We start from the raw sequence: 27,187 nt of genomic DNA, 5'->3' as shown, positions 1-27,187 counted from the left end.
TTTCAAGACATTTGCTACAGCCATTTTGAGAGAGTAATTTTATACAAGGCAGTTATTCTAATTTACTGCATTTACAGACCAACAGAAGGTTTGGTCATCATTGTAGTGTGATATAGACTGGTGCTATGTGATTGAAAAAGCATAATACCCCCTCTTTAATAGATTATGCCAATTTGAAATATCCCGATATACACGATATGGTCTAATTCCACATCTCATTAAAAAATATATCGATATATCGCCCAGCCCTACAACGTTTCACTCTATCCTGAAAGCATGTTCCATACAATGTGAATGTGTTGTATGAGTTGGTGATGGAGCAGATTGTCAGCCTCGCCTCCATCATGACGCGAGGGCAATTGTGGCTAAAATAGTACCTTACAGTCATAAAGTGTGAAATGAATTCAGTAATGGTGTGGTGGTTTGAGATGCTTGTCAATCCAAGCATGCAAAGTGTAATACTAACTGTACTGTAATTGTTATTGTCCATTCTGATGCATGTATTGTGTGTTGTGGATACTCCTTTGTCATATGTATGTTTATTATTATTGTTCTCAATTGACCTGGTAAAATGAAGAAGAAAAGATTTGTTTGTATCCACTTGTTGATCTTGGTTTTTTTAATTCTTTTCTTTTGGATGGCATCTTATTTTCATGGGGCTCCTTTCAATCAATGATTGAAAATAACAACAAGAGCCAGACATGCACAAAACATGACAATATATAATAAAACATGTCAGAAGAAAGACAGCATAGAAATAAAGACCAAAACAACATTGACAGTATGCTTCCCCTAAGACCCACCACTTCCCCAGATTTCACAATAAATGACAAGGTTTACATTGACAGGAATTAAAATGACATGATGAGGCCTCAGGCTGTTAACATGACATTACAGCATTTTTAAGAGCCTATGATTAACTACATTACGAACAGAGAAGAATAATCCTCCATTAAAAGCATAAACACGGTGTCTTTCAGTGTGAGAATAGTGCCCGTTTAAATACATGAAAAGATGTGACACATTGTTGTGGTATTGGGAGGTTATTCCAGTCCGTGGGCGCTTTGTAACGGCCAATTTCCCCATGGCTTCTTGGTGGGGCAAAAAAAATTGATGTTGCAAGAGTGGAGTGGGATAGGCTGAGGTGTGTCCTACAAAGTATTGTTGAAGGTAACGGGGACATTTGTCAACATAATTAATGCAATTGAAAATAAACATATACCTGTGATATATACTGTCTTCTTCTTTTCGGTTGCAGCCATTCCAAATTTGTTTTGACCTAGTTTCGAGTTTCACTTTCTGATTTGGGTGAACAATTGTGTGCGTCTTTTGTGGGCCCTGTGAAACCACAACTGTGCACATGTTCTCAGGTGTTCTGATCAAGTGGAGCATTATCTGTAATCAATTCTAAATATAGTTAAGTATTGAGAGGAAACTTAATCAATTTTCTATGTTTGTGTTGAAATGTCACATCCCATCATTACTCATGAAATCTCAAAGCACAAGATGTCCCCCGTCGTTTTTCGTCGGTAGCTCCCAGAGGCAAAATCATTAATGATGCAAAGATGAGTCCGCAGTCCAGTCTCCACCATCCTTAATGACTCTGATGTGGTGGGCCTGGCCGTCGCCCAGTGGTCATGGCCTCACGTCTGTTCAGCTCATTAACATTTCAGCACCTTGTTCATCTTCGTCGTCATTGTATTTGCCCGGTTCTTGTTTTCAGCCGACACCTGACACGTACAAACCGGGGTCTTCCCAAAGGACTGTCATACGATCCCATCAGAAAACACCCTGTTCCCCTTACATAGAACACCCATGACAAAAGCGCACCTTTTATTCACCACTATTTTTAGAATGTGGTTGTTGCCGTTGTAAGCAATTCCCTGGCTCCGGAGAAAGCAACAGAGTGCGAAATAGGTGTGTTCTACCTCGGGGATTCAATACTTGGTTTAAAAGAACGAGAACCCGTAGTTTCTGAAATGGTTTGTGCGTTTGTGAAATGAATGAAAAGGTTGTAGCTAATTGCTTGATTTCAAGGCGAAAGATGCTTTCTGCTGCAGAAGTCTAGTCCAATCGTGCCTGTCATTCCTTCCTAACAAACTTCTGAAACCTAACAGAAAGTAGAACAGGGAGCTTCTGGTATCCAGCAAAAAATGGTGCTCATGGAAGGAGGCAATGGGATGTGGAGAGAAAGATCAGGTCCTGGCACTCATATTTTGCAAAAGTAGAACAGGCTTTTCTGGCCCATTAATAAAGCTTTTTCTTCTTTTGCAAAATATGATTGCCTGGAGCTGATCTTTCTCTCCACAAACCTCTGAAACCTTTGACGGATCTAAAGACAAAAATCAGAAACGGTGCAGTTGTGTTAGCTGTGTTTTTGCCGATAAGTCTTCCTTGATAGTCATTTCATGTTTGACTCCTAAATAATTTAATTGATGGAAGGATAATGACGTTTGCCGTGACTGGACCCTGCTTACGCTGCGGTCAGTTTAGACCAGTGTGACTAATGCTCTGGACGTGTCTTTAATGAAGCAATTACCTGTGGCAGCATTGACTGAAATCACTCTCATGTTGTCACACCACGCTGAGTGAGGCTGCCTGTTGAACATGCGAATTAAACCCTTCATAATCATAAAATGTAATCTCAACCTGCACATTAATGTTCTGCTGCCTTAGACTTGACAGAGACATGCACTAGACTCGTGTCTCTTCCTTCCTGCCCACAAAACGTCTCACTGTAACCTCATACATTGTTTGCAATGGAACTGCTGTTTCCTATAGAGCACACGCAAAGGTTAGATTACTGATTTAAGACCTACACCCACTTTCACTCATTTAAAGGAATAACAGTAGGACACTAATGGCACTGTAACAAATGTACAATCGCTGTACAATTTCAACCATCCATCGCTCGTACACCTCATTCCTACCATTCCGCGCTCCCTGTCTTTGCAGCCCAAAAGACGAGCAGTTAGTGGGATAAACGTCCCAGCACCCCCGATTAGCCAGCATGACGTCGAAACGCGGCAAACTCGACTCCCGCACGACTCTATAGCACTGTGAACACCGGCAGAACTACTTTTCGGAAGTGTAGCTGCCTGGAAAAGAAAAAGGAGACTGCTCATAGTTGGTTGGGACATGTCCTCACCAAACCTTTAGAAAGCTACATCCATGGCTAACCTTCAAGGCCTTGGGAACCCCAGGGTGCTGAGGATGCTGCAGCACCCCCCTGGTGGATAGTTTGCTCATTGCAGGCTGTATTAAGAAATGGAGCAGCGCCCCAAACCAAAATATGTTTTAATAGACTTGCATAGGAGCATTGAAACTCTTAACCCCCGCCTTAATGACCAAGGGCCTTTTTTCTCAAATTCAGCTTTACCCACAGATTACAACCCAGTGTAATGCCTCATTTGAAAGCTAAGACCAAAACCCAACGTAAGGATCTTTTTCCTCGCCTTATCCTCACTTTTTCGTTGCTCTTTTGTGGCTTTTTTTTGTAGCGCTTTCATCAAAGTCACTATTTTTTTTTTTTTTTGGTCACGTTTTTTTTGTCGCTCTCTTGTCGCATTTTTATCCTTGTTTTCGTCATATTTTCTTTGCTATTTTGACACTTTTTATCAAGAAGCCTTTAGAGCCAAACTGAAACAAAAACATGTGCTCTGTTCAGGTGGGAGCTAAGTTAAACAATAGAGACCTTCAGGTGTAAAAGAGTTTTGCGTGGTGCGCTGTGATTGTGAGTAATTCACAGTTTGCCAAGTTCTTTAGTTAAATAATTACAGATACGTTGACAGTAGAAGTTATGTTTACACAACGAGAAGATCCAGTAAATCTCACAGCTCTGGTATGCACTAACTGCTCTACTCCTTTCCCCCCCTCCCTCCCTATCTCTCTGTTGGCCTATCTCTGTCTCGTGTCTTTCTCCTCTCCCTGTGCTGAAGCTGATGGCTCTGTTTTGGCCAGGACTCCGTCGGACTCTCCGCTAATCACCGGCATCAATTATTAACCGGGAAATGACTGTGTGGCTACTGTAAATGCTTTTAGCAACACACAGTAGAAAGGCATGCTATCTGTTGCTGGTAGTAGTAGTTTCTTCACAAATTACTTCAATATTTTGGAAGTTTTTTTTTGTTTTGTTATAAGATGTGAACTTTATCAATGTACTACACATGGATGTCCTTTGTTCTGCTTTGTTTATCAATGAGCGGCTCCTCCTACAACATCCACTGAACTGAACAGGTCCAAAGGTCTGTCCAGCGGCTGCTCCCGAAACGGACACTGTGTTTCTTTGTGTGAAGTGATAACAGATGAAGTCACGGTTTTAGGGCGGATGTTGCTTTTTTCTTAAATACACATGGAAATCGGACATGAAATCAGTTGCATTTTCACACATTTTTCCCCACCTTTATTTATGCTACAAGCTAAACGTAAGATTGATGTAGTATTAGAGGTGGGGGGGTGATCAGTGGGTTTGTGTACGAGCCAAAATCCGGAATTGGAAAGCACATAGGTGTATTTGAGATTTGTTTTAAATGTTTTACTGTCATCTTGGTAGTGTGTAGGGTGTATGTGGGTGAGTTGTTGCCATAAAGACAAAGAGCATTTAATGAATCATGATCATGGACACTTTCTGTTGTGTGTTCTTTTTCCTAATGCTGGTCTCTGTCTTGATACTGCTGCATGTATGTTAGGACAAGTACTGATAAAAGCCAATATGTTGTCAGACAAAGCTTAGCGTGATTAGTTTTTATTGGGGAAAGGTACATTCTACAACCATACAGAGTAGGGGGTGTCCAAACTATTAGCCCGTATTAGGTTGTTTCTGAATTGGGCCAAATTGTTACAGCTGGTAGTTTCCATTAGTGCATGAAAACTAAACTGTGATCCAATTTAAACCTGCCGATGTTAGCCACATGTTCAGTTTATTTTTCCCATTCTGAACGTTTAACTGTCAACTCCCTTGTCCAGTGAGCATTGAGATGGGAAGCCTTTTCATTGGTTTGTTCTGCAACATACACATAGTGAGAAGACATTGACACTTTGGGGCATCACGTTGAGGGATAAATGGGACACCTGGGACAGGACCTCTGAAAACTGGGACAAATCAATGATTTTGGAGAAATCCACATGGCTCAAAACTGGGAGTTTTTCAGGCAAATCTGGAGGGCTGGTCAGATGATTATTATTTAAAGATACAGTATTTCTAGTAATTGCTGACTTCTGAAAGAAAGAGCCAAGAGTCTTGTACGACTGTGATCCTTCAGGTCTGGGAACAGTTATACAGAGGGAAACCTGTTACATAAGGCCTAACCCTCTGGCTGAGTGTATTTAAACCCAGTGCAGGTCCCTGTGTTATTACTTCACCTGTCCCTCCCTTCACTACAGCCCCTATGGGAGACATAATCATTACAACACAATACAATAACATTGACGTCCACAAGGGCAGTCAGAGTACCACAAGTTTGTTTTGAAAGGAAGCAGCAAAGTGTACTGTGCATAGTAGGGCTTATGGACTCTGATCTATCACCCATTATTGATGCGGAGTCTTGCTGACATAAATAAATGTTTAAACAGCACGTGCCAGAAAACATGCGGCTGTTGGATAATTAATTACAACAAAACTTTCCTCAGGATGAACTTCACTGGTGGAAACTGAACACATTAAACACACTTGGAGTTTAGCTATTAATAGCCTATAAGTTTTCTTCTTCATCTGGCTGACAGGAAGTTAGCCAGAAACATTCTGTGCACAGAGCTATAGTTGTGCGACTGTGCAGTTTGCTAGTGGTCAGAAGGTTAGAGTTATATGTTCTGTATGTGTCAAATCAGTGGCAAACTCGCCTGGTGTCTGTGTTAATTAATCAAATTGTCCCTGATAAAAATGTTTGAATAAAATGACAGCTAGCTCATTGAGATTAACGAAGGAGTTAATGAACAACGCGCCACATTTGTGTGACATTGTAGGTTCCATTTAAACAAAATACAAGATGCAATTCACCTACTGTATAAGGTCATTACACTGTTCTTCAGGAGATCAATATTGAGTCTGCACACATAATCCGTCTGAGTCAGTCCTGTATGCTGTGCTTTGTGAGCCTCATACATTTTCCCCAGTATCTTTCAAAGCCACAGGTCCTTGAAGCGTGAACTCTCTGAACGAGTCTAGACTCGTTTCAAACCTGAATCTCTTCTTTTTCTGCCTGAATGAAAGTGGTTATGTCACTCTTTTCAGGGACAGGTAACGTACCTGAATAACATTTTTATCCCTGTGGTTGGAAGAATCTGATATCACCATTTAACCGCATGGTCTTGAATAATTTAACAAAATAAAAATTGGCTCATTTTTAACTAAATAGAGTAATACATGTAAGCTGTGTCGAGATGATTGTGTATTTAAAAACAAGGTAAAACACACAAGGCCTGATCTTTGGCATGTCGTTGGTATTGTGCGTCCAAACCAGTGCTTTCGCCGGTAGCCTGAGTGCGTCTCTTAGAGAAGGCGTGTTGTCCTATGAACATGGCTGACTACAACAAGCGCTTCCTCGTCGCTCTCCTCTTCGTTACATTAAGATCTTACACAGCCTCGTATTTTTTTTAAGAGCTCGCAAGACCAAGGACAAACTATTTCTCCCACTGTGAGTTAAACACTGTCCAGCTCCCAAATGTTCTGGCTATTAATGTGCGCAGGGAAAACGCCGCAGAAACCTGATCAAAACACCAGCACGTGAGCACCCCACAACCCCCACACCCACCCACATATCGCCATGGGAGTCTGTCCAGCCCACTTACAGCTCAAAAGTCTAGTCTACAGTCTGCGTTTAGAAACACAAGATCAGGCCCACCGTAGTCTGCAAATCACAAAAGAATTACCAAACGTAAATGCATCAAACTTGTGATGTAATATGGAAAAGTCTTTCAAGCAAATTCTGGATTCAAAGAAAGGTGAGTGTTATGGGACAGTGAAGCGTCCTCAACTCAATCTACCCAATCCAGTCGACAATGTTTGAAACAATTGAACAGACGACTGAAAAGCTATGCCAACACCATGTAACTTGAGATTGGTTTTCTTTTCTTTATTTTACCATCCTATTAAATTGTATCCATTGTCTTTCTTTAAAGCAGTACTAAGTAACTCTTCCCCCTAGAGGCCATAAGCGCAACTGCAGGTGTCGTAGCAAGTTACGATTTTTTAATTTATTAATTGTCTTGGAGAGTAAATACTACGCTGACAGGAAAGGTGAAGGAAGAGAGGGTTACTGTGCATCCAATTATACAACGGAAATATTTTTTTTCACTCAAACTTGGCTGTAAATACTGTTTAAAGTGACGTTAGCCCGCAGAAAGCTTTGCCCGTTAGCATGTTAGCTTCTTCTTCGTGATTACATTAGTGTGTATTGCTTTCACCGCACCGGGGGCAGTCAAGTTGCAAACATGGTTTTCTGGCCAGAGACACCAGGGGGAGATGAAAGACCCTCCAATCATCCCATAAACACTTGTATTACCCCCACAGGGACTACGGAAAGGATTTATTAAGGTTAAATAAGTTACTTAGTACTGCTTTAAATTGCCCGAAACACATTCGTACCTATTTGGTTGTAAAGTTTTCCTACTACAGCACAATGTGAAGTGCGAAATGGGAGCTTGAGATGTTGAAGAAATCTGTCCATTCATTGTCTCCGAGTACAGCGCTCTCGAACAGGCGTAAATTAACCTCCTCCGCCTTATCGAGCCGGCGTCATTAACCTGTTAAACTAATCGGTCTGAACACCCAGTAGTGCCTGTAGGATTTGGAGGGAAACAAGTCTCTCTCTTTTGAATTAGACTTTGGGAAAATCAATCCTCTCATCAGGAGTTCAGGTGCTTACATTTAATTAGTTTTTGTGCTGCGGCAGATGGGTTCAGTAATTACTTCGATCGCTACAGAAATAACCACATAAAGTGAAGAAACAGCTGTGCGAGACAAGTTGGCTCGTGGAAATCTGCAAAAACATGTAATGTCCGAGCAATGGTTAACCAATCTCATCTGCAAACCATATTCAGGCCAGTGACTTGAATGTGTTAGTTGTGAAGCCTATAGGTGCAAATTCAGCCTGGAAGACTCATTTGTGCATCACCTACCTCCAGCCACAGGGTCACACCTCCACCTGAGCCTTTCTGTGCAGAGTCACACCTTTGTTGCAGCCAAACATCGCCCGCGGTCCTGCGTTTTAGCTCCAGCGCTCATGGCCTGTCTGCTTCCAAGCTGTGCTGAGACCCACCTCCGCCCCTTCACCGCCTCTTCTGTCTGTGGCTTCACCCTGCTACATCCTTCACAGGTCTCCCATACCACCACTAATCACAGCTTTTGTCACAGAGTCTATCCAGGTTGAATTGTTCTCCTACTTTATTAATAAATTACGAAAGATTTGCATTATTTTTTTGATTTATTTATGTTTCTTGGTATTCTGTTATTATCCATGTCTCACGTCAGTGCAGTGTCCAGTCTAATAGGTCTGAGGCACAGATTACATAATGGCACAGCTGTCTCCGGTCCAGTCTGCCTCATCTGTTTCCTACTGGGCTCGGACTCTTTCCTCTTCCTGGATACATCTGGTGTTCTGTGCATCATTCACTGAATAGATACGGACCTTGTTTAGTCACATGACCATCCCCAGTCTGCCAAACGTCTACAGTTGTGGAGAAGAGTTATCATTCCAATTACTTGCACTGTATTCGATGTTAATGCTGCCTAATGGTCTCCTGCCGGTGCTCACAGTATAAGGATTAAGCGCGATGAGGCTGCGTGTCAGTTTCATGCTGCTAAACCTGGATCAATCTTCATGAAGATGCGAAACAGGGCTCGACTCTGACAATGCTCAGATCCAGGCTGAGAGTGATTATGTTTGACAGTGGAACTCTTCATTTCTAACTTTTATGGTTATTTCAGTTTTATGTTCTCTAACAAAGCCATCTCAATCTCATTACTTGATTTGTGTGAGAATCTAATACTTCTACTCCATCACATTTTTATAAAACCGCAAGTATTATAAAGTCATTTTGGTGTTTGGTTTATTTTAAAAGCCTAAAAATGCACTCTCTATGAACAGTAGGCGGCGCTGTGGACATGCACTGTCAAATGCCACCATTTAACAGCAAGGAAGAAGGTTTGTCCCCGTGCATATGGTGAATTCAGGCGCAATTTTTGTGTTTTTTGAAGCTGCAAAGTTATTTTTCAAACTGTTTTTTTTTACTTTCTGCTTTGAGCGCTTCAATATTTTCTACAGAAAATACCTACTAGTACTTTCACTGACCAATTTCTACTTTTATCGGAGTTGTGTTCGACCAGTATCTGTACTTTTACTCTGGAAATGAAATCTTCTTTGACCATCACTGCCTGCAAATAGACTTGGCTTTGCTTCATGCTTCGAATAAGGAGTTTACAAACGGATGGATGAAATATCAGCACTCCTACATGCGCGAAATTATTATACAACCGCGGTTCTCGTACTTTTCTCTTCCAGTGTAGTAGCTAATAGAATAGTCGACTCAATCCACGTCCAACACCGTGACAAAATAGTTCAAAAACAAGGTCTAGCCGAAAAAGGACAATCAAAGCGGTGTCTAAATTCAATACCGGCTAATTGCAAAAGGAGCCAGAGTACCGCCTTATGTGCCGATAGATTCCACATTTATTTTCCACCGCAGCCCCTCTCTCTCTCTCTCTTTCCTCTGCTCCATGTCCTAGAAAGCCTCCGCAGCCCCAGCCCTGAGCAGCTCTGAATGGGCTAAATTTACCCGCGGAGTCTGACCCACTTGGTGCTGCGCCTTTCTGCAGTTCTTTATATGGAGCACTGGCACAAAACCCAGAGGTCCCAGGACGCTCCAGTGAGACACCTGTTCTGTTAAATATGAAACGTAGTAGTCAGGAGTGGGCTCTGTCTATTGAGAGTGGAGCCCGTGTAGAAAAAGAAAAAAAAAAATCTTAATGAGCAGGTTTTTGGTTAGGTTTACATAAAGGATCTGATTCATGAGTTGAAAATCTTTGGCCCGTCATGCATCCAGATCATGCATCGCTACTTTGTTCTTTATTAGCAGGACTTGCACTCTTGTATTTGCACATGCAGTTTCTCCACCGTTAGTGTTTTGTTAGAACAATTACAGTATGTTTTGAAAGGCTGGGGCGACACACTTTTGTCACGATCCGATCACAATACTCAGGGGCCAATCTGATTCATTGCGATGCAGTAATTATGATAAGTAATGTGTTTAGCTTAAAGGGCCTATACAGAGTCTAAAATGTTAAAAAATAATGTATTTTCCTCCCCCTACATGTTCCAGCAATGTCCTAATGTGTAGAATGAGCCCAGACCTGTTCACCACAACTGCCTCTAAAATCTGCACTGTCAAAAAGGTGTTACCTCGGGTCTGAAGTGCCGTCATGCACGAGCTTAATATAGAACCTGCAGTTACATGTACGACCTGAGGTGGCAGTAGTGAGGCAGAACTTGCATCTAGCCCCTTTAAAATATGTAAAGTCATGTGTCCAAAGTTTAGAATCAAAGTGCTTTTTTACATTTATTGAAGTGTTATCACAGCCCTCATATTTTGATAATGTGTATCTCCTTTACTGTATTTTATTTACTTTTCAGACTATGCTTTATCCTCTTTTGTGTGTTATTTTTGCTTTTTTTTAAACATTTTTAAAATTATTTTTTGTAACTTTTTTTTACTCTTTTCTTGATGGTTTTTATGCTTTTTTGTCACTCTTGATCCTTTTTTTGTCCCGTTTTTATTATTTTTTTGTCGCCTTTTTACTGTTTTTGTTGCTTTTTCATTGCTGTTTTGTTGCATTTCTCTCACTTTTTTGCTGATTTTTTTTTTTTCATCCTTGTTTTTGTCGCTATTTCAACACTTTTTTTTCAAGAAGCTTTTAGATTTGGGTAATGCCGAAACTGAAAAAATGTGCTTCAGGTGGGGGTTAAGAGGTTAAAGCTTCCTCGTCATTATCTCAGATTTATTATTCATTTTATGCCTTTCTCAATGAATTGTTTTTACAAATCTACTTTCATGCTGCACCATTCCACCAAGCAAATCGCTCATTTGTGAAGCTTTCACTGACAAAGGAAATTAGGAACTGACGGGTCGAAAGACTTAACTATTTCTTGAGGCCTGGATCGATGTCTGCTGCTGACGTTCTCCTTTTATGTGATTGAAAAACATGACGCTGACACAGTGTAAGTGCTGTGTTTTTTCAACATATAGCTTCTAACTTCCCTTCAATATAACGATCAAAGTCTTTAGAGAGAAGTCAAATGACATCACCCAGCAACATAAAGAGAAGCAAGTACAAATCTGACTGCACATACTGTTGTCATCATTCATCCCAATACAGATCGATGTGCTAATCCTGCCCTGATATATGTCTTTGTAGTTTAATGAATGCACAGATTCAGCTCTTGCAGAGTCCGAAGTATTTTGAATAAAACATGGCAGGTTCTACAGCGTTCATAAATGTGAATCTACCCTGTAGCCCTGTTGCGTCAGCGCTTTTCTGCTGCCGGGCCTTGCGTAATGGATGGAGCCGGATGTGCAAACAATGTACAGTAACCGAGAGGGCGGAGGGGGGTCATCGCGGGAGCAGCAGCAGAGCCCACGTGGAGGCGCTTGTTTTGGGAAGGAGGCACGCCGTACCATTATTACAGTTATTATGCGGTCATATAAAGGATTTACGAAAACTCCTGCTGAGAAGAGGATATGAGAAGAGGTAGAGGGTTGGGCTTTATTACACATATGAGCAACACTGGACAGCACAGTCTAAGTCTGTACGCAGTCTTAGTATCAAGTAACACATTCTGACGGCTGAAAACATATTATTACTCATGGAATGTCAGACATTTAGAAAAACAACAGACATTATGTTATCACGTCTAAAGCAAAGGATAATTGAGGTCCATTGTCGGTTCTGTGCAGGAAGCAAGATGTTCTCAACTAAATGGGGCAGAGCAAAAAGGCCGGGCTCGATGCTTTTCTTAAACTAGAGTAGCTGATCAGATTACTTGAAAGAGAGCAATCAAAGAAGTAAATAGATTTCTTTTAAATGCAGGAGTTGTTGGAATTACTTGTAAGGAGTAATCCCTACAACAATGACAATAGACAGTTATTGAATACGTCTGTGTTTTCTCATACCGTGCAGCCCTATCAGCCATAGGTGTTTATGCTTTTGGATTTATGTATTGTGGTGCGTTGGCATATACCATGTTTTTGCTGTGTTTTGTGTTGTCACATTCGTAGTACTGCCGGTATTTGGCGTGATGTCAGGCGGCCCCGTAAATAATTAACTCAGATTAGTGTCATTTGCTTCGTCCCGTCCCCGGAGCCTGCAGCTGCTGACAGTTTGCAAATGACGTGTGAAGTCGGTGTCAGAGCAGGGATGACTCACTACAGCAGCGCCTTAATAAAAGGAGGGACGGGAATATTGAACCGAGGGTCTGATAAGAGGCTCAGGACGTGACTAACATAGCCCTGAAGACATTACAGGCTACACTTTCCACTTTTTTTTTTCTTTTTTACTAAGCTACAAGTGTTTCACTGATCTGCAAAGGTAGAGAATACCTGTTCATAACGGTAGTGGTGCCATTATTAGGAAAATAAAGATTTGGGGTTTGATTTTTTTTTGACCAGACAAAACAAAAAGAAGTCGCCACCTCCTGGATTTAACCAACTGTTATGATCTGCGGTCGCTGCAGTTGTTGGTCAGGTCTAGGTTCAGCAACATCATGAGCCCAAAGAATGAGATCAGCTGACGACCGGAACATCCTGAATGACCAGGTTACTCCATTAATGGATTTCTTCTTCCCTGATGGCACGGGCTTATTCGAAGATGACAATGCTAGGATTCATTAGACTCACATTGTGAAAGAGCGGTTCAGGGAGTGTGAGACATCATAGTCACGCATGCATTGAGAATCTTTGGGATGTGCTGGAAAGGGCTTTGAGCAGTGGTCACACTCTCCCATCATCAATACAAGCTCTTGATGAAGAGTATGCATCATGGTGCTTATAGCAGAACTGGGTGCACTTGTCTCTCGATGGGACTTTATAGACAGTTAAAAGTATAAAACATGTTAAATCAGAACAAAGTAGCTTTTTTTTTTTTACCTTAATAAATCCCTTTCCATTTCCCTCTGGGGGTAATACAAGGGATTATGGGATGATTGTGGGTCTTTCATCTCCCCTGGTGTCTCTGGCCAGAAAACCACACTTGCAGCTTTCCCTGCTTCGACCCGGCAGCCCCAATACACACTAATGGTCGTCTACAAAATCACTTTTGGTTCGCATTTCTGAGGTTTATGACATGGCAGACAAGTCCTGACTGTATTCTGTCTACAGCTTTCGGTTTGTTGATGAACATTTTGCAAAACGTTGTTATTTGGTTTATCACGATCAGAAGAAGCTAACAGGCTAACGGGTAAAGCTAACTGCGGGCTAGCGCCACTTAAGCAGTATTTACATTCAAGTTTGAGCAGAAAAAAATATCTCCATTGTGCAATTGGGTTGTGGCACAATGTACAATAGTATTTACTCTCACGTACAATAAGGAGTAAAAAAAAAACGCCACGACAGCTGCAGTGGCGCTTGTGGCCTCAAGGGGCAAAAGCTTGTTCTGTTTTAAAGTCGGTTGAGAGGACAATGACATTTACAGACAGAAACACAACTACTGATTACTACAATAGTTGGGAGGTCAGCATTTGCTTTTCTCAATGTCAAGATTTCTGTCTAAAAGTGCAGCAGAGTGGAAATGTCTTGATAATTCATGAATAATAGGTCAAGTTTATTAACAATTCCACGCTGCTGGATTTGCCTCAGCACCGATTACTTGCACTTTGAAGCTCGTCTAGTTTAATTTCCCCCGTCACACCCTCGGTTCTCTCTCCCTCAGTCGAGTATTCTTGGACAGGTTTCCCACATCGTGCTGTTGAATCTTTCACTTCGGGCTGAGGTGATAATTGGACTTATTATATACGAGGGGCCGTGTCTGTCATCGCTGTCTGTGCTAATTTTAAACCACTGCCTCCCGCTACGGCTGCCAGACTCATTCCTCTCAAAGGGAAAAGTTTCAGAGCTCACAGCATTGCCAAAAAAAGTTAGATATTCTGTGAAATTTAAATGTGCAGATATTTGTAGGAGAAGGCGATCGAAACCATGGCCTTTGTGCTATTTCCAGGATGTAGATTTTTTTAATCCAGTTCACTCTGGTCGTTTCTATTGCTGAAGCGATTCTGTTGCATCGCTGATGAAAAATAAAGCCCATAATCCATCACCCGACCCACTCTAAGCAGTTCTGTGATCAAGGTGTGTTCATCATAGGGCCATCGATTTGCCAGCATTAGACCACAATGATTTCTATATCAGCTTATTGTTCAATAAATGACCGATAAACGCCTCATTTCTGGGCTCAATATTTATCTTCAGTGCAGTTATTAAAGGAATAGGCCACCGTTTTTACATACTAAAATATGTTCTTACCTCACTTTAGTCGAGTTAATATATCCCCGTCTGGTCTTTGTCCGTGCGCTCTGTCACGCAAACGGAGCACATACGCAGCCTCTCCCACATGTCACATAGCTCCAAAAAAGCTCACGATAGAAGCTACCAAGCTCTTCCACGTGTTCCCTATTTAAATAAAGTTACGTGAAGTGTTTTCATGCGAAGTATATTTACACAGAAATGTAACGTGTCGATTTTATAAGCAAATAAAGAGGGGGACTATATTGTGAGGCGTAATGATACGAGGAGCAAAACGTCCGCGCAGTAACTCCTAAAGACTTCCCCCGCTCACTTCCGTCAATAACCTTTAGGAGTTACTGCGCGGACGTTTTACTCCTCGTATCATTACGCCTCACAATATAGTCCCCCTCTTTATTTGCTTATAAAATCGACATGCTACATTTCTGTGTAAATATACTTCGCATGAAAACACTTCACGTAACTTTATTTAAATAGGGAACACGTGGAAGAGCTTGGTAGCTTCTATCGTGAGCTTTTTCGGAGCTATGTGACATGTGGGAGAGGCTGCGTATGTGCTCCGTTTGCCCGGCAGAGCGCACGGACAAAGACCAGACGGGGATATATTAACACGTCTAAAGTGAGGTAAGAACATATCTCAGTATGTAAAAACGGTGGCCTATTCCTTTAACATGTTTTCCTTGTTTCTTTATCCTATTGTTATAATAGTTGAACAATTTCACAGATTTAAGTTGTGTTTCATTGAGATTTATACAAGACATGTTAATAAGGGCTTTAAGAAAGGGGTAACAGATTTTTTTGGTTGGTTTCAGCTGCAATTGGTTGATCATATCGTTCATCACATGATTTTCCTGCCTCAATTGATCAAACCCCGCCCATTCATTTTGTTGTTTTTCTGTGACAGGCCTGGCTAGCGTGCAGTTAGATGAAAGTGGAAGCTTGTTTTCTCTTTTTTTTGTATCATGTCATTCCTGCAGAGGGTGCTCCAAGCCAATTCAAAATCCTGAAGAGCCCAATCTCTCACTCATGTCTTTTTTTTCCATCTTTAAAAAAGTTATAAAGTGAAATACAGTTTGTTATTGCTTTACCCAAAAGAATGATATACAGTGGCAGGAAAAAGTGAGTTCACCGCGTGGAATTTCTTGCATTTCTGCCTGAATTTGTCATAAAATGTGGTCTGAGAGTGTCTGCCTGAACTAATACCACCTAAACATTTGCATTTTATCATATTTTTATTGGCCATAATATGTAAACATTCACAGGAGGAAGGAATAAGTAAGTACACCGCCTGAATATCACTATTCAACTTTGGGTCCAACAGTCCACAGTATATTTTTCCAGTAGAGCTGTGGAGCATTCAAGAGCTCTTTCACAAACCAAAGTTGAATAGTTTGGGAGGAACACACAGCGTCATGTGTGGAGGACAAATGGAACCGCACATCAACATCAAAACACTATGCTCATTTTGAAGTGATGCAGGAGAATCATGGTGTGGGGCTGTTTTGTTGCCTCCGGCCTGGACAACATCATTTCATCAATAGAAAAAAATAATTCATAAGTTTATCAAGTTATTTTGCAGAAAGACCTGAGAAATTCACACATGATGTGAATAAGTAAGTACACCCCTGTATTAAATAGCTGGCTGATCCTTCCTTTTCTCTATTTCTCTTTACAAAACTGCCGTTCAGTGAGATTCAGGCGGTGTACTTACTCATTCCACGCTCTCCTGTGAATGTTTACATGTTATGGCCAAAAAAAATATGATAAAATGTAAATGTTTGGTATTAGATCAAGCACACACTGTTTAATCATTCTTGTGATTTTCATAAAGATCAGACCACATTTTATGACAAATTTAGGCAGAAATGTCCCACTGTAATGCTTAATTGTACAATATGTATTTATTTGTTTTATGTTTAAGGGCCTTAAACAGTTCAACTACAAAATATCTAAACAGGAGCATGAGGTTTTTTTTTAATTGAATTTAGACAATATGATTTACACTTTTCAGCACCACTCTGAGAATAACTAGTAGTTTGAGGCATTGTGATAATTAATGGTCAATCAGGAATAAGTTTAAGTATATGTACCTTCCATGTCAGTTTGTATCTTTGCATTGTTTAATTTAAGAACCGCTTTATAACCAACTATATGATTAAAAATGGCACTTCTTTCTTCTCACACTGTCTTGTGTAGTATTGTGGAAAACAACTCCCATTTTTGCCAGGACACATTTCTGCAGGTACGACACAGAAATGTGTCGCTGCCCAAAGTCTCCCACGTCATAAGCCCCGGAGGAATGTGTCCGACCGGCCCGGGCTTGTCTCAAAAGTCAGTCGTGTTGTGCTGAGCTGGACAAATGCCCTCAATTCTTCATAGTTTCAATCCGCTTAAATCTGTCGCGGAATGGTGTCACGGTCCTCATTTATGACACACTTTTTGCACTGTACAAGGTCAGAAAGTTCACTCAGTGTAAGCGGGGTTACGGGCACATAATGGTTGCGTACAATAAAGGTTAATTAATTTGGATTCATATGACTTTTTTTTTAAGATGCAGTGAATTTTGCACGCAAACCCATGCGCTCATCTGACATTTTGAAATCATATAATTAAAAACATGAAGGTTAATCCAGAAAACTTGTAAAGCTTAGCCTTTCCTGTAAAGCTTGAATGCCTCTCATGTTTTACTGTAGTATTGCAAGCCCAAGGTAGACATTTCCATCTACAGACGGGCCTATTTTAAGCCGTTCTCGAACTGAAAAGACTCGAATGCTGAAGTGTAAAGGTTTGAACTTGAAAGTGCAGGATGTGAATGTGTCTCTGGTTTTTTGACTGCAGGATCAGATCAGTTCAAAGTCTTTCTCCTCTTGAAGCTGCTTCTTCCTGTGTTTCTGTGCAGCTCCTGAGCGAAAAGATCAGTGGAGCCGAGGGGACCAAGCTCGAGGAGGACTTCCTGGAGATGGAGAGGGTGAGTGCCAAACTCATAATGTACATCCAGCATCATTTGAATAGAATTGGCAGCATTTTGTTTTTTCACTGCATTTGATTTCTATTGTCTCATTAGACTAAATGTGCTGTTGTGGTTTTACAGAAAATTGAGGTCACCAACAAGTCGGTGCTTGACCTTTTGTCCAAAACAACAGAATACCTCCAGCCAAACCCAGGTAACACCCATAGCTTTGATACAAAATGACCACAACTTCCTGTAGAGGCATGAAAGCAGTGCCTGTTAGCTTGTGAACTCTTATGAAGTGAAACATTCAAGGTTATGATGTAACCTCACATTTTTGCTTAGATTGGTACTGCCTGCTGTGTCCTTAAACTAAACTGTTAGAGGTTTTAAAGCCGGCCTGGGATGGTTGCATTCTCACATTGCATCGCTGGACACGCCACCTTCGAAACATTTTATAATATTTCATTCTATTTATTCTTTATTTTACCAGGTAACTCAATGGAGAACCAAAAAATGACGGCCTGGCCAATGTGTATTAGAAAGGAGTACAGTCAGTGCTTAAAAACACATTTAACTAAACAAACAACATGAGGTTACAGGAAAAAACCTAAAAAACATGTGCACTGATTCGGAAAATTGCAGAAATTGAGTTTTTTTTTAGCTCCACACCTCCTCCGCCTCAGCCCCAAGCAGAACAGGGGTCACTACTACAACTACCGTGTAGCTGAGGGCAAGTTTATTTATTTGTAATGCAAGTTTATAATGACAAAGCACCATCCCTGGGAATGTGCGCCAATTCAGCAAGAAGCCTGAGGGCCAACAAAAAATGATCTAAGGGCCGCATTTTGAAAGGTCTTCACACGCATCTAGCATCTAGTTTTGTGTGCATATACAGTGGGAGGAGAAAGTATGTGAACCCTTTGGAATTTCTCCCGTGAATGTTTACATGTTGTGACCTATAAAAATGTGACAACATGCAATTGTTTGGGTGGTGTTAGTTTAAGCTAGGGCTGTGCAATTAATCGAAATTCGATTACAATTTCGATTATTCCACTAAACGATTACAAAATTAGCTTAATCGAAGCTTGTTTTTTTTTCCACATTATTTTTTTTTTTTTTTTGCAAAGCAGACTTGTATATTTCATGGCGCTGGGATTATTTCCCCTTCGCATTTCACGTGCCATGGCTCATGCTTTTGCCTGACATAAAAACAAACAGCGCTGCTCAGTTTGCTTGCGCAGGTGTGAGGGCTGGCCAGCAGGGGGCAGGTGTGAAACAGAGACCTCTCCTTAATCGAGGCAAACTTGAAATCATTTGTACTTTTATGACTGTTCAGAAAACAGAAAATATTCAGCATCGTTTTTTTCATTAATAAATATATAAATAAAATAATGACCTTTTTTTTTATAGGGAACAAATAATCGTTTGAATAATCGTGATTTCAATTATGACAAAAATAATCGTGATTATGATTTTTTCAATAATCGAGCAGTCCTAGTTTAAGCAGACACTGTTTACTCAGTCTTGTGATTTGAACCAATTTAGGCAGAAATGTACTGTAAAAAATTCCAATGGGTTCACATACTTTTTCCTCCCTCTGTAGTTTTTCTTGTTTATACCCCCTGACTCGTTTTCCCCTGCGTTAATCTCCGTAATTCTCTATAATGTGTGTCGTTGCAGCGTCTCGAGCCAAGCTGAACATGCTGAACACGGTGTCAAAGATCCGGGGGCAGGTGAAGACCACGGGGTACCCACAGGCGGAGGGGCTGCTGGGAGACTGCATGCTGCGCTACGGACATGAGCTGGGAGAGGACTCTATATTCGGTCAGTGTCTTTTCACAGTCAGCACTATGTATATGTATGATATAGGTAAGTGGTTTTGGGAAAATATTCTAACCTCACTGCATTGACAATTTTATTATTACCATATATGTTATTGCTGTGTTATTTCTTTATTGCTTTATAGTAGTTACTAAGGACAACAGGACTTTGGGGTCATGTTTACAAAATGTGTCCAGGCTCCTCTCTGGTGGACATCGGGGAGGCCATGAGGCAGATGGCCGACGTCAAAGACTCTCTGGACATAAGCGTCAAGCAGAACTTCATCGACCCGCTCCAGAATCTACAAGACAAAGACCTCAAGGAGATCATGGTGCGTCGCTTACGGCCAAACTGCCACAGCTCCTCTGCGTCGCACTCGTGTCGGTAACATCATTGCCCGTGTGTTTTCAGCACCACCTGAAGAAGCTGGAGGGCCGGCGGTTAGACTTTGACTACAAGAAGAAGCGCCAGGGGAAGATCCCGGACGAGGAGATCCGACAGGCCGTGGAGAAGTTCGACGAGAGCAAAGAGCTGGCCGAGAGGAGCATGTTCAACTTCCTGGAGAATGATGTGAGTGATAACAACTGGCATTTAGTCATTTTGTTTAACTATTTTTTACAGCACAAGGACGTCAAATACAAATTTCATTGTCGGAAAATTAGAGCCGGGACTTTCTTACGTAAGATTTTGTTAAATATTAATCGAAATTAATCCGACCTTACCTCTGCGGCGCGGACACTTTTTCCTTTTTCCTGCAGGATGTTGCTTACGGACGAACACGCCGTAAAGGCAAAAACAATTTCACTGTCAAACGTGTTTATTCACACAGACCGACGCAAACTTATTTAAAAAGATCGTTCAAAAGAGTGTTGGAAACGACCACAGGCCTCACATCTCCATGAAAATAAGTTTCAAATGTAGAAAAATACCAAGAAACATCTGAAATAAACCTTCCAAAAACAAGTACAACCCCTAAAGAAATCATGCTTAAATGTAATTAATTGCGATTAATTGCAAAGGCCATAATTAACATGATTTAACATTTTAATCGAGTCCCACCAGTATCGTAAACCCATTGTTTTGGCTGAAATTCGACCCCATTTTTTGCCCTGAAGTTGATCATTGTGTCCCATTTGCTGTTGAAAATCCAAATATCCCCTCATTTGTCTGTTTGATAATATGTATATTAACCTCTTGACCCCACCTGTGCCTTATAAAGCAGCAGAACTGCGTTTTTGACCCTTTTTTCAAGAAGCTTTAGATCTGGAGAAAACTGGAGAAAATCTACCCGGTTAAGGTGGGGGTTAAGAGGTTAAGGAATTTGAAATCCCTTTTTGATTTTGTGCGTATGTGGCATTAGAAATATAGTATTAAATGTCATTAAAATGCATTGACTTGCTGCTACTTACTTGTATAAATTCCATACAAATAAAAATACAATTGGAAATCTTAGTGGAAGATGTAAACAGGTCCAATACATGCCCGCACTTCAGTTGAATTCACTTTTAAGACGGTTGAGAATGTTTCTGTAAACCTCCTCGTGGCCCGCAGGTGGAGCAGGTGAGCCAGCTGTCGGCTCTGATCGAGGCGGCGTTGGAGTACCATAAACAGTCGAGTCAGATCCTGGAAGAGCTCAGCACAAATCTACAGAAAAGGTGAGAGCGTAAGAGAGTTGCATAAAGTCCCATTACCTAACGCACACACCTTTGTCTGACTGATATAATAATAATTAAATGTGGTAGTGCCTTTTTTTTGAACCACTAAGAGCTTCATACAGGCTGTGCACTTGAGCAACTCAGACGGTCATGAGGAAAGATACTCTTACTGCTTTCACAATTATAACCATAACCACGTTTCTATCTATGAACTTCCAGTCTCTCAACAATCCTTCATATTTTTACTGCACTCTATGCCTTCTATAGTTACTTCATTAGTTAGTTATGTCATGCATTTCATTCTCTGCGGTACATCCAGTCTCTGGTCAGATAATAGTCCCATGTTTGAGTGCCCGTCTGCATTGACGCTTATGTAAGGCATCTCCATTATCACTGTGGAAATAGATTTTCTATGAAAGCGTGCTCCCTTCATGGTCAACTCGTGTCAGGCAATGAGTACAACAGCTACTGTCTCACGTGGCGTTCATGCTAAACTTGTACAGGCTTGATTTTTAGAATATTTTTCTTTTTAGTGTATTTTTTCAGTTCAGTGTCATTCGAATCACATACTTGTTGTGCTGTAATTTAAAGCTGCGGTTCTCAACCTCTATGGTGTCGGGATCCGCCATAATCCTACTAGAGGTCGACCCATATGGGTTTTTCTAAGACCGATGCTGAATTTTGGGGGATTTTTATTGGCCGATGCCGATATGCTTGGCTGATATGTTCGATCAATATTTTTTCAGATATTTCCAAATGTCTGGTCGACAATCCTGTGAAACATAAATACTTGGCCACTCCAGCAGAGGCCAATTTTGTTTTATTACTTTAAGTAATTCAATCAGAGTTTCTGTCCCAGCTTTGGTTAGTTGCTGTTAGCATTAGCATACTGTTGCTAGCCGTGGCATTTTGCGCGGCATTTGCAAATACATTTGCGGAGGTTGAAACTGTAAGTCAGCGATTGAAATCTCCAGGATCTGTGTTTCACAATGACATGCAGCAATGTCCAATTGTCCATATTCACTGAGGTTTGATGAAACTAACCAACTTTAGTCAAAGTTGTTGCTAACCAGTTTTCATTGCGATGTTTCTCTGTTCCCCTGAGGCCTCGGGAGTTTGGGAGGACTCGCTTTAAAGCCCTGACTCAGCTCTTTCCAAAACGGGAAAAAGACAGGAAAGCCTATCACGATCATATCGGCCTTTATCAGCGCCCGATTGGCCGATAGCCGATATTGTAAAATCCCAGAATATCGGCCCAAACCAAAATAAGATTGAAAATGAAATAATATCTAATACGTTTTTAAAGGTTTCATATAATATGTCAAATACAGTATTTTCATGGAGCTGATATTATATTCAAAACAACACGATAAAAGAAATTGTGTTTTTAGGGTGACCAGACGTCCCAAACAATTCAGGAAAGTCCCGAAATCCAGCTCAAATAGTTTGAATTGAAAGTGATTGTCAAGTCTGTGTCCCCCGTCTTCAGGCATGTTTTATTCAGACAGTGATGACATTTCAACACAGCACAGAAAATGAATTGTGCTTCACTTTTGGATTTTTACTATATTTACCTACAGGAATTTGTGTTCAACATGGTCAGAACAAAAGACTTTGTAGAAACCTTTTGAGGAGTACCTTGGAAAGGACTGGAGAGCCCCTTTTTTTGGCTCACTTTCTGCTCTAAAGTGTCTTGTTTTTTTCTTTTCTCAGGATATCCACAGCCAACAGTCGTCCAAAGAAAGAGTTCAAGTCAAAGTCTGTGAAGAGCACTATGGAGACAGTGGGTAGCAATCATCAGAACGGCCTGTCCTACAGCTCCTCCATCAAATCCACAGGTACAGCCCCTGACAAACTCTATGCTTTTGTATTTGTCGATGTTTGTTTATTTAGTTGTGTGGAACATTGTTTCTGCTTTCTTTGAGTTGCATTGTCTTGTGGTTTTGCTCTCCGCAGATATCCAGATCCACACAGTCAATGGGAAAAGTATGTATTGCTTTTACTCTCTGGCATGTTCACTTTGTTTCATGACATGCCTTACATTCACTCATCAGTGTCTACATTCACAAGAATGCATTTTAGACCAGTTTAGTCAAGGGTTTCATCTTGATCTAGGCCTAGTGGTTGCTTGGGCAAATATTTTATGGGATGGTTTTCGGTTGTGAGAGTTTGGAGAACGACTGCTCTCAGACAGTGAATGGGGAAAGTGAGAGTTGCATATTCCAAGGCTGTATCTGTATATATCTCATTGCTCTTAGGCAGTTTTTAATGTGTTTCCTCTTATATGTCAGTCCTGGGCCCATGTCCAGTAAAAATAAGCATCATGGGGGAAAAAAGTAATTCTAGAGATGGTTATATGTATTTTCTAAATCGTAAAGGTGCCCTATGCAACTTTCTGAAAGTCCCTTCATCTGGCCAACATCATTCTGAATATGGTCCCCACTTTTAGACGCCTTTATGAGACAATAATTTGGGCGTATTTCATATGTGCTGAGAGAGAAGACGTTGAACTTTGTGACAGTGTTTGTTTCACATGGATAGGTCCAGCCCTTACGGAGATGTTAACCACAAACCAAGTCAAAACGTCAGCATTTTGACGGTTGCCGTAGTTACCACAATAGAACTTGTAGCTGCACCAACAATTAAAAGCCCTTTAAATGTGGTGATGTCACTTCTCAGTCATTCACATCTGTAACTCCTTCCTATTCTTCCAGCTTGTAACACTTGTAACACTATAGTATTAATGACATAAACATTAGGACCGAACAACACTTGTTTAGAAAGCTCATGTACAAGTGTTTTTTTCTGTCAATTGTCTGTTCTCGAGTTAAAAATAGCATGTTGAAATCGGGGTCTTAATGAAAACCTACAAACAGGTTGCATAATGGGAAATGTGCCCATGCTGTTCTGCTTTTAGGCTTGTTCAGGAGACAAAACGGTGAGGCGCTTATAGCGGAACACCAGTGCCCCCTGGTGGCAGATGTAGACAATGGCCATTGGATAGTCGGCCTTTACAATACAAGATTGGAGACCTTTTCTCAAATCATTTGTGCCGCATCTGGAATAATCTTGTGGAGCACCATTGGAGAAAAAAAGTATTTACAAACTGTACAAAGAGTGGCATATTTTCTTGAACATTTGTATCATTTTATAACTTCACTTTATAACACTTCACTCATACTGCAGTCATTCATTGCTAGTGAAGCTCAGTTTCTTATCATCATTTTGACCTCATGTCCAAGTTTTCCATTATTTTTTGTGTGTGTGTGTTTTTGTTTAAAGCCGACCACATCTCGTCTGTCCCGGTGTCTTGGCCTGACAGTCCCGCCACCAACGGCAACCACCATCGTGAGTCACCGCACCGCCCTCCATCAGCACATTATCATTACACCATTATCGATTATGTGACATTGACTGGTAAACCTGTTCACAAGCAGAGCTGAGCCTTGATGAAACTTGACTCAAATGATGCAGGCACAAATGGGGTGGTTGCAATGTTTTACTTCAGTTCGTAATATTCTCCTCCGCAGCAGAGTGTTTGACTTCTTACAGCAACTCTCGCACTGATAACGTGGAAGGTATGTGCATATAGTTTCGACAAATGATTAGCAATGATGTGATTGACTTTTAATGATCTACCTATAGTCCACTTAATTCTTCTCCTGCTTTTCCAAATGTTAAAGTTATGTTATTAAATCAAAAATCACCTGCTCACATCAAATGTTAGATAAACTCAGGATAAAACGATTTTATACCCCAGCTATAAAAAATACCAGTACTGCACTTTCAATGATAATGGATGGGTTTTTTGTGTGCTTTTTTTTTAGATCTGTTGCTATAAAGCCAATTATTTAGATTCTAAATAACACATTGCTTTGTTATACGTATTGCCTTCTATTTTCTAATGTATTCTGATCACCACTGATGAAACAGCACATTGACACTTGCCAACTAATGGGAAATACTCATCAAATCTGCTTCATTCATCTTGATCATTTCATTTTGAAGCCATAACATATAGGTCTCCAAAAGCCACAAGTAGTTTTTTTTATTTTCCAATGGGCTATATACGCACGTGAGCGATACGTGGCGTCCGGGCTCTTCCTCTCTCGTTGTTTCCTGATGAGATCGTGCGTCAGTGTCTTGTCCAAATGAACACATTGTTTAAGGTGACATGGCAGGCAGCGAGTTACTGACGGACTGTCACTAAAAACATCACGTTGGGAGCAAAGAATTCACTGGAGGATATTTCCATGTGTCTTGACGTCAAAGGCTAACCTTCGGTGGGTTGACTAGCCAAAATATTTACTCAAGTAAAAAGTACTGTGTGATAAAACTACTCTAAGAAATACAATTTCTTCAAAAAGTTACTGAAGCACATGTACTTGAGTAAATGTACCTGAGTACTACCTCTGCTAACACTAAATAAACATTAAAGTAGCACCAAGACTTTGAAGGAGCCGCTCAAAAACCACCAGCCTGTCTTTATCACAAATACCTTTTAGTTGTTTCATTTTTGTGGCGTTTTTTGATACTAGCCGTTAGCTCTGAGATCAAATATAAAACTCCTTTCTTAATGAACACAGCCGTTTCCTCCAGTCGGGTGTTTGCATTCAATGTTTTTATGTAGCCAGTGACTGTAAATCAGTAAGTAAGCAAGTGCTTTATTTTTCATTGTACAAACGTACAATGACATTGTGTTCAGGTGTTAGTCCTGAGCCGCTGCGACTGAGCCGCGCCGCCACTGTGCATGATTTTGGAGCTAGGGGAAACAGTGGCACTGCCTTCAGTGCTCCTCTGAAACGGTGCAGCACCTCCTGGGTTTGTTCCTGTTTCAGAGCGTGGTGTCCTGCACTGGTCAGCCCCTTCCTCTTCCTCCTGCGCAGCTCCCTCCGCTCCAAAACAGTCTTTCACCATCTTCTGGGAAGAGCTTAGCAGTTCATCTGTTTTATTCTCCAGTGAATGTCCATTAGTCAGAACACTAGTGGGGACAAAAGGCATGTGTGGCTTAGCTCTGAGTCTTGCCCGGATACCTCCTCGTTAGTCCCTTCCTTGTTTCCTCTTGTGACTCCTCCACTGTGCTGCAGGTGTGGGGGGCTCTTGCTGCCTCTTTCAGAAGAAGAAATTTGTAGGTCTCAAATGTGTGTAGCTCATAAGCTAGTTGTTTGTTTACTTTTAAAAAGCTGCTTTTCTCAGGTGTATAGGCGTATAAAAGCATCCAGTAAAACAATGTGTAACTATCTGTCATGTTTTGTTGGACTATTTTTTGATTTGTGCAAGACACCGCTAAACCCTAATGGGGAAATAGTAAGAGAGGAAGAACAGCGGCCTTCACTCGGAAGGCACTTGCATAGAGCTCATTATTCTCATACTTTTGTTCTATTCCTTATAACTTATTCTCCTATCCTGTCTTTTTTCCGATGCAGAGACGGAGGTGCTGGACCAGCCGTGCTGCCGCTCGCTCTACGACTTTGAGCCGGAGAACGAAGGTGAACTGGGCTTTAAGGAGGGAGACATCATTATTTTGACCAACCAGATCGACGACAACTGGTACGAGGGCATGATCCACGGAGAGTCGGGCTTCTTCCCCATCAACTACGTGCAAGTGCTGGTGCCGCTGCCCCAGTGAGGACTGGAACTACAGGGCACTATAGTCGGCCCCTTACGGATAATGCTATCTCCAAGTATGGACTCGTATTGAGCGATACAGAGGGCCGGAGTTTTAATATGGGCCTGCTACTACTACAGCTCTGGGAGGCGGAAACAAGAAACCACTGTAAAATGATGGGTCTGTTTGGTTTTGTGGAGCCTTGTTTGTGTTCAATATTCAAGGGTGAACACATTGCCTTATTTATACGTTTTATTTCTGTAAAGGAGCGATTGTCATACTACGGTTCCTTTTAGAAATTCAGTTCAAACCCGCCAATATCCTGCACAAAATGGAATAAAGTAACGTCATTGCATTATAAGGACAAAATCTGGTTGCAGCCTGGGCTATACAGCAGGACTAATATGGCCCAGGATTAAATCAAATCTAAACCCTCATAAACTTTTCAGGAATAAAAGTTAAACATGAGATGGATTTGACTATCTTCGAAGATGCTGTTCTCAGTTTGAGAGCTAACTGTTGATGAAAAAAGTGAGTTCAAGTCCTACCAGGCCGAGATCGAGCACAATTCAGGACTAAACCACGTCAGAAGAGTCTAAATCAAACTAAATTCTGTCTAAACGGGGTGTAAACCGTGTCCAAACCAGA

General features: G+C 41.1%; 1 protein-coding gene across 3 annotated transcripts in view; it reads left to right on the top strand.

Moving 5' to 3' along the window:
• sh3gl3a (SH3-domain GRB2-like 3a) overlaps positions 1–26,946 on the top strand; it is a 36,524-nt gene extending 9,578 nt beyond the window's left edge. Inside the window, exons 2-11 of one of the 3 annotated variants that reach the window (XM_079555043.1) lie at positions 17,402–17,470; positions 17,594–17,666; positions 19,136–19,279; positions 19,474–19,607; positions 19,688–19,846; positions 20,828–20,931; positions 22,645–22,769; positions 22,888–22,917; positions 24,214–24,279; positions 26,358–26,946. In XM_079555043.1, coding sequence (XP_079411169.1) covers positions 17,402–17,470; positions 17,594–17,666; positions 19,136–19,279; positions 19,474–19,607; positions 19,688–19,846; positions 20,828–20,931; positions 22,645–22,769; positions 22,888–22,917; positions 24,214–24,279; positions 26,358–26,560 — 1,107 coding nt within the window. In that variant the 3' untranslated portion in view covers positions 26,561–26,946. The remainder of the gene's footprint in view (positions 1–17,401; positions 17,471–17,593; positions 17,667–19,135; positions 19,280–19,473; positions 19,608–19,687; positions 19,847–20,827; positions 20,932–22,644; positions 22,770–22,887; positions 22,918–24,213; positions 24,280–26,357) is intronic. The other 2 variants (XM_079555044.1, XM_079555045.1) reach the window with 2 other exon arrangements.
• The last annotated feature ends 241 nt before the right edge of the window (positions 26,947–27,187 follow it).

The sequence above is a fragment of the Gobius niger genome (genome assembly GCF_951799975.1).
Source record: "Gobius niger genome assembly, chromosome: 4".
NCBI lineage: Eukaryota > Metazoa > Chordata > Actinopteri > Gobiiformes > Gobiidae > Gobius > Gobius niger.
Note: the sequence above shows the minus strand (reverse complement) of the source record. Positions and strands in the feature narration are given on the sequence as shown.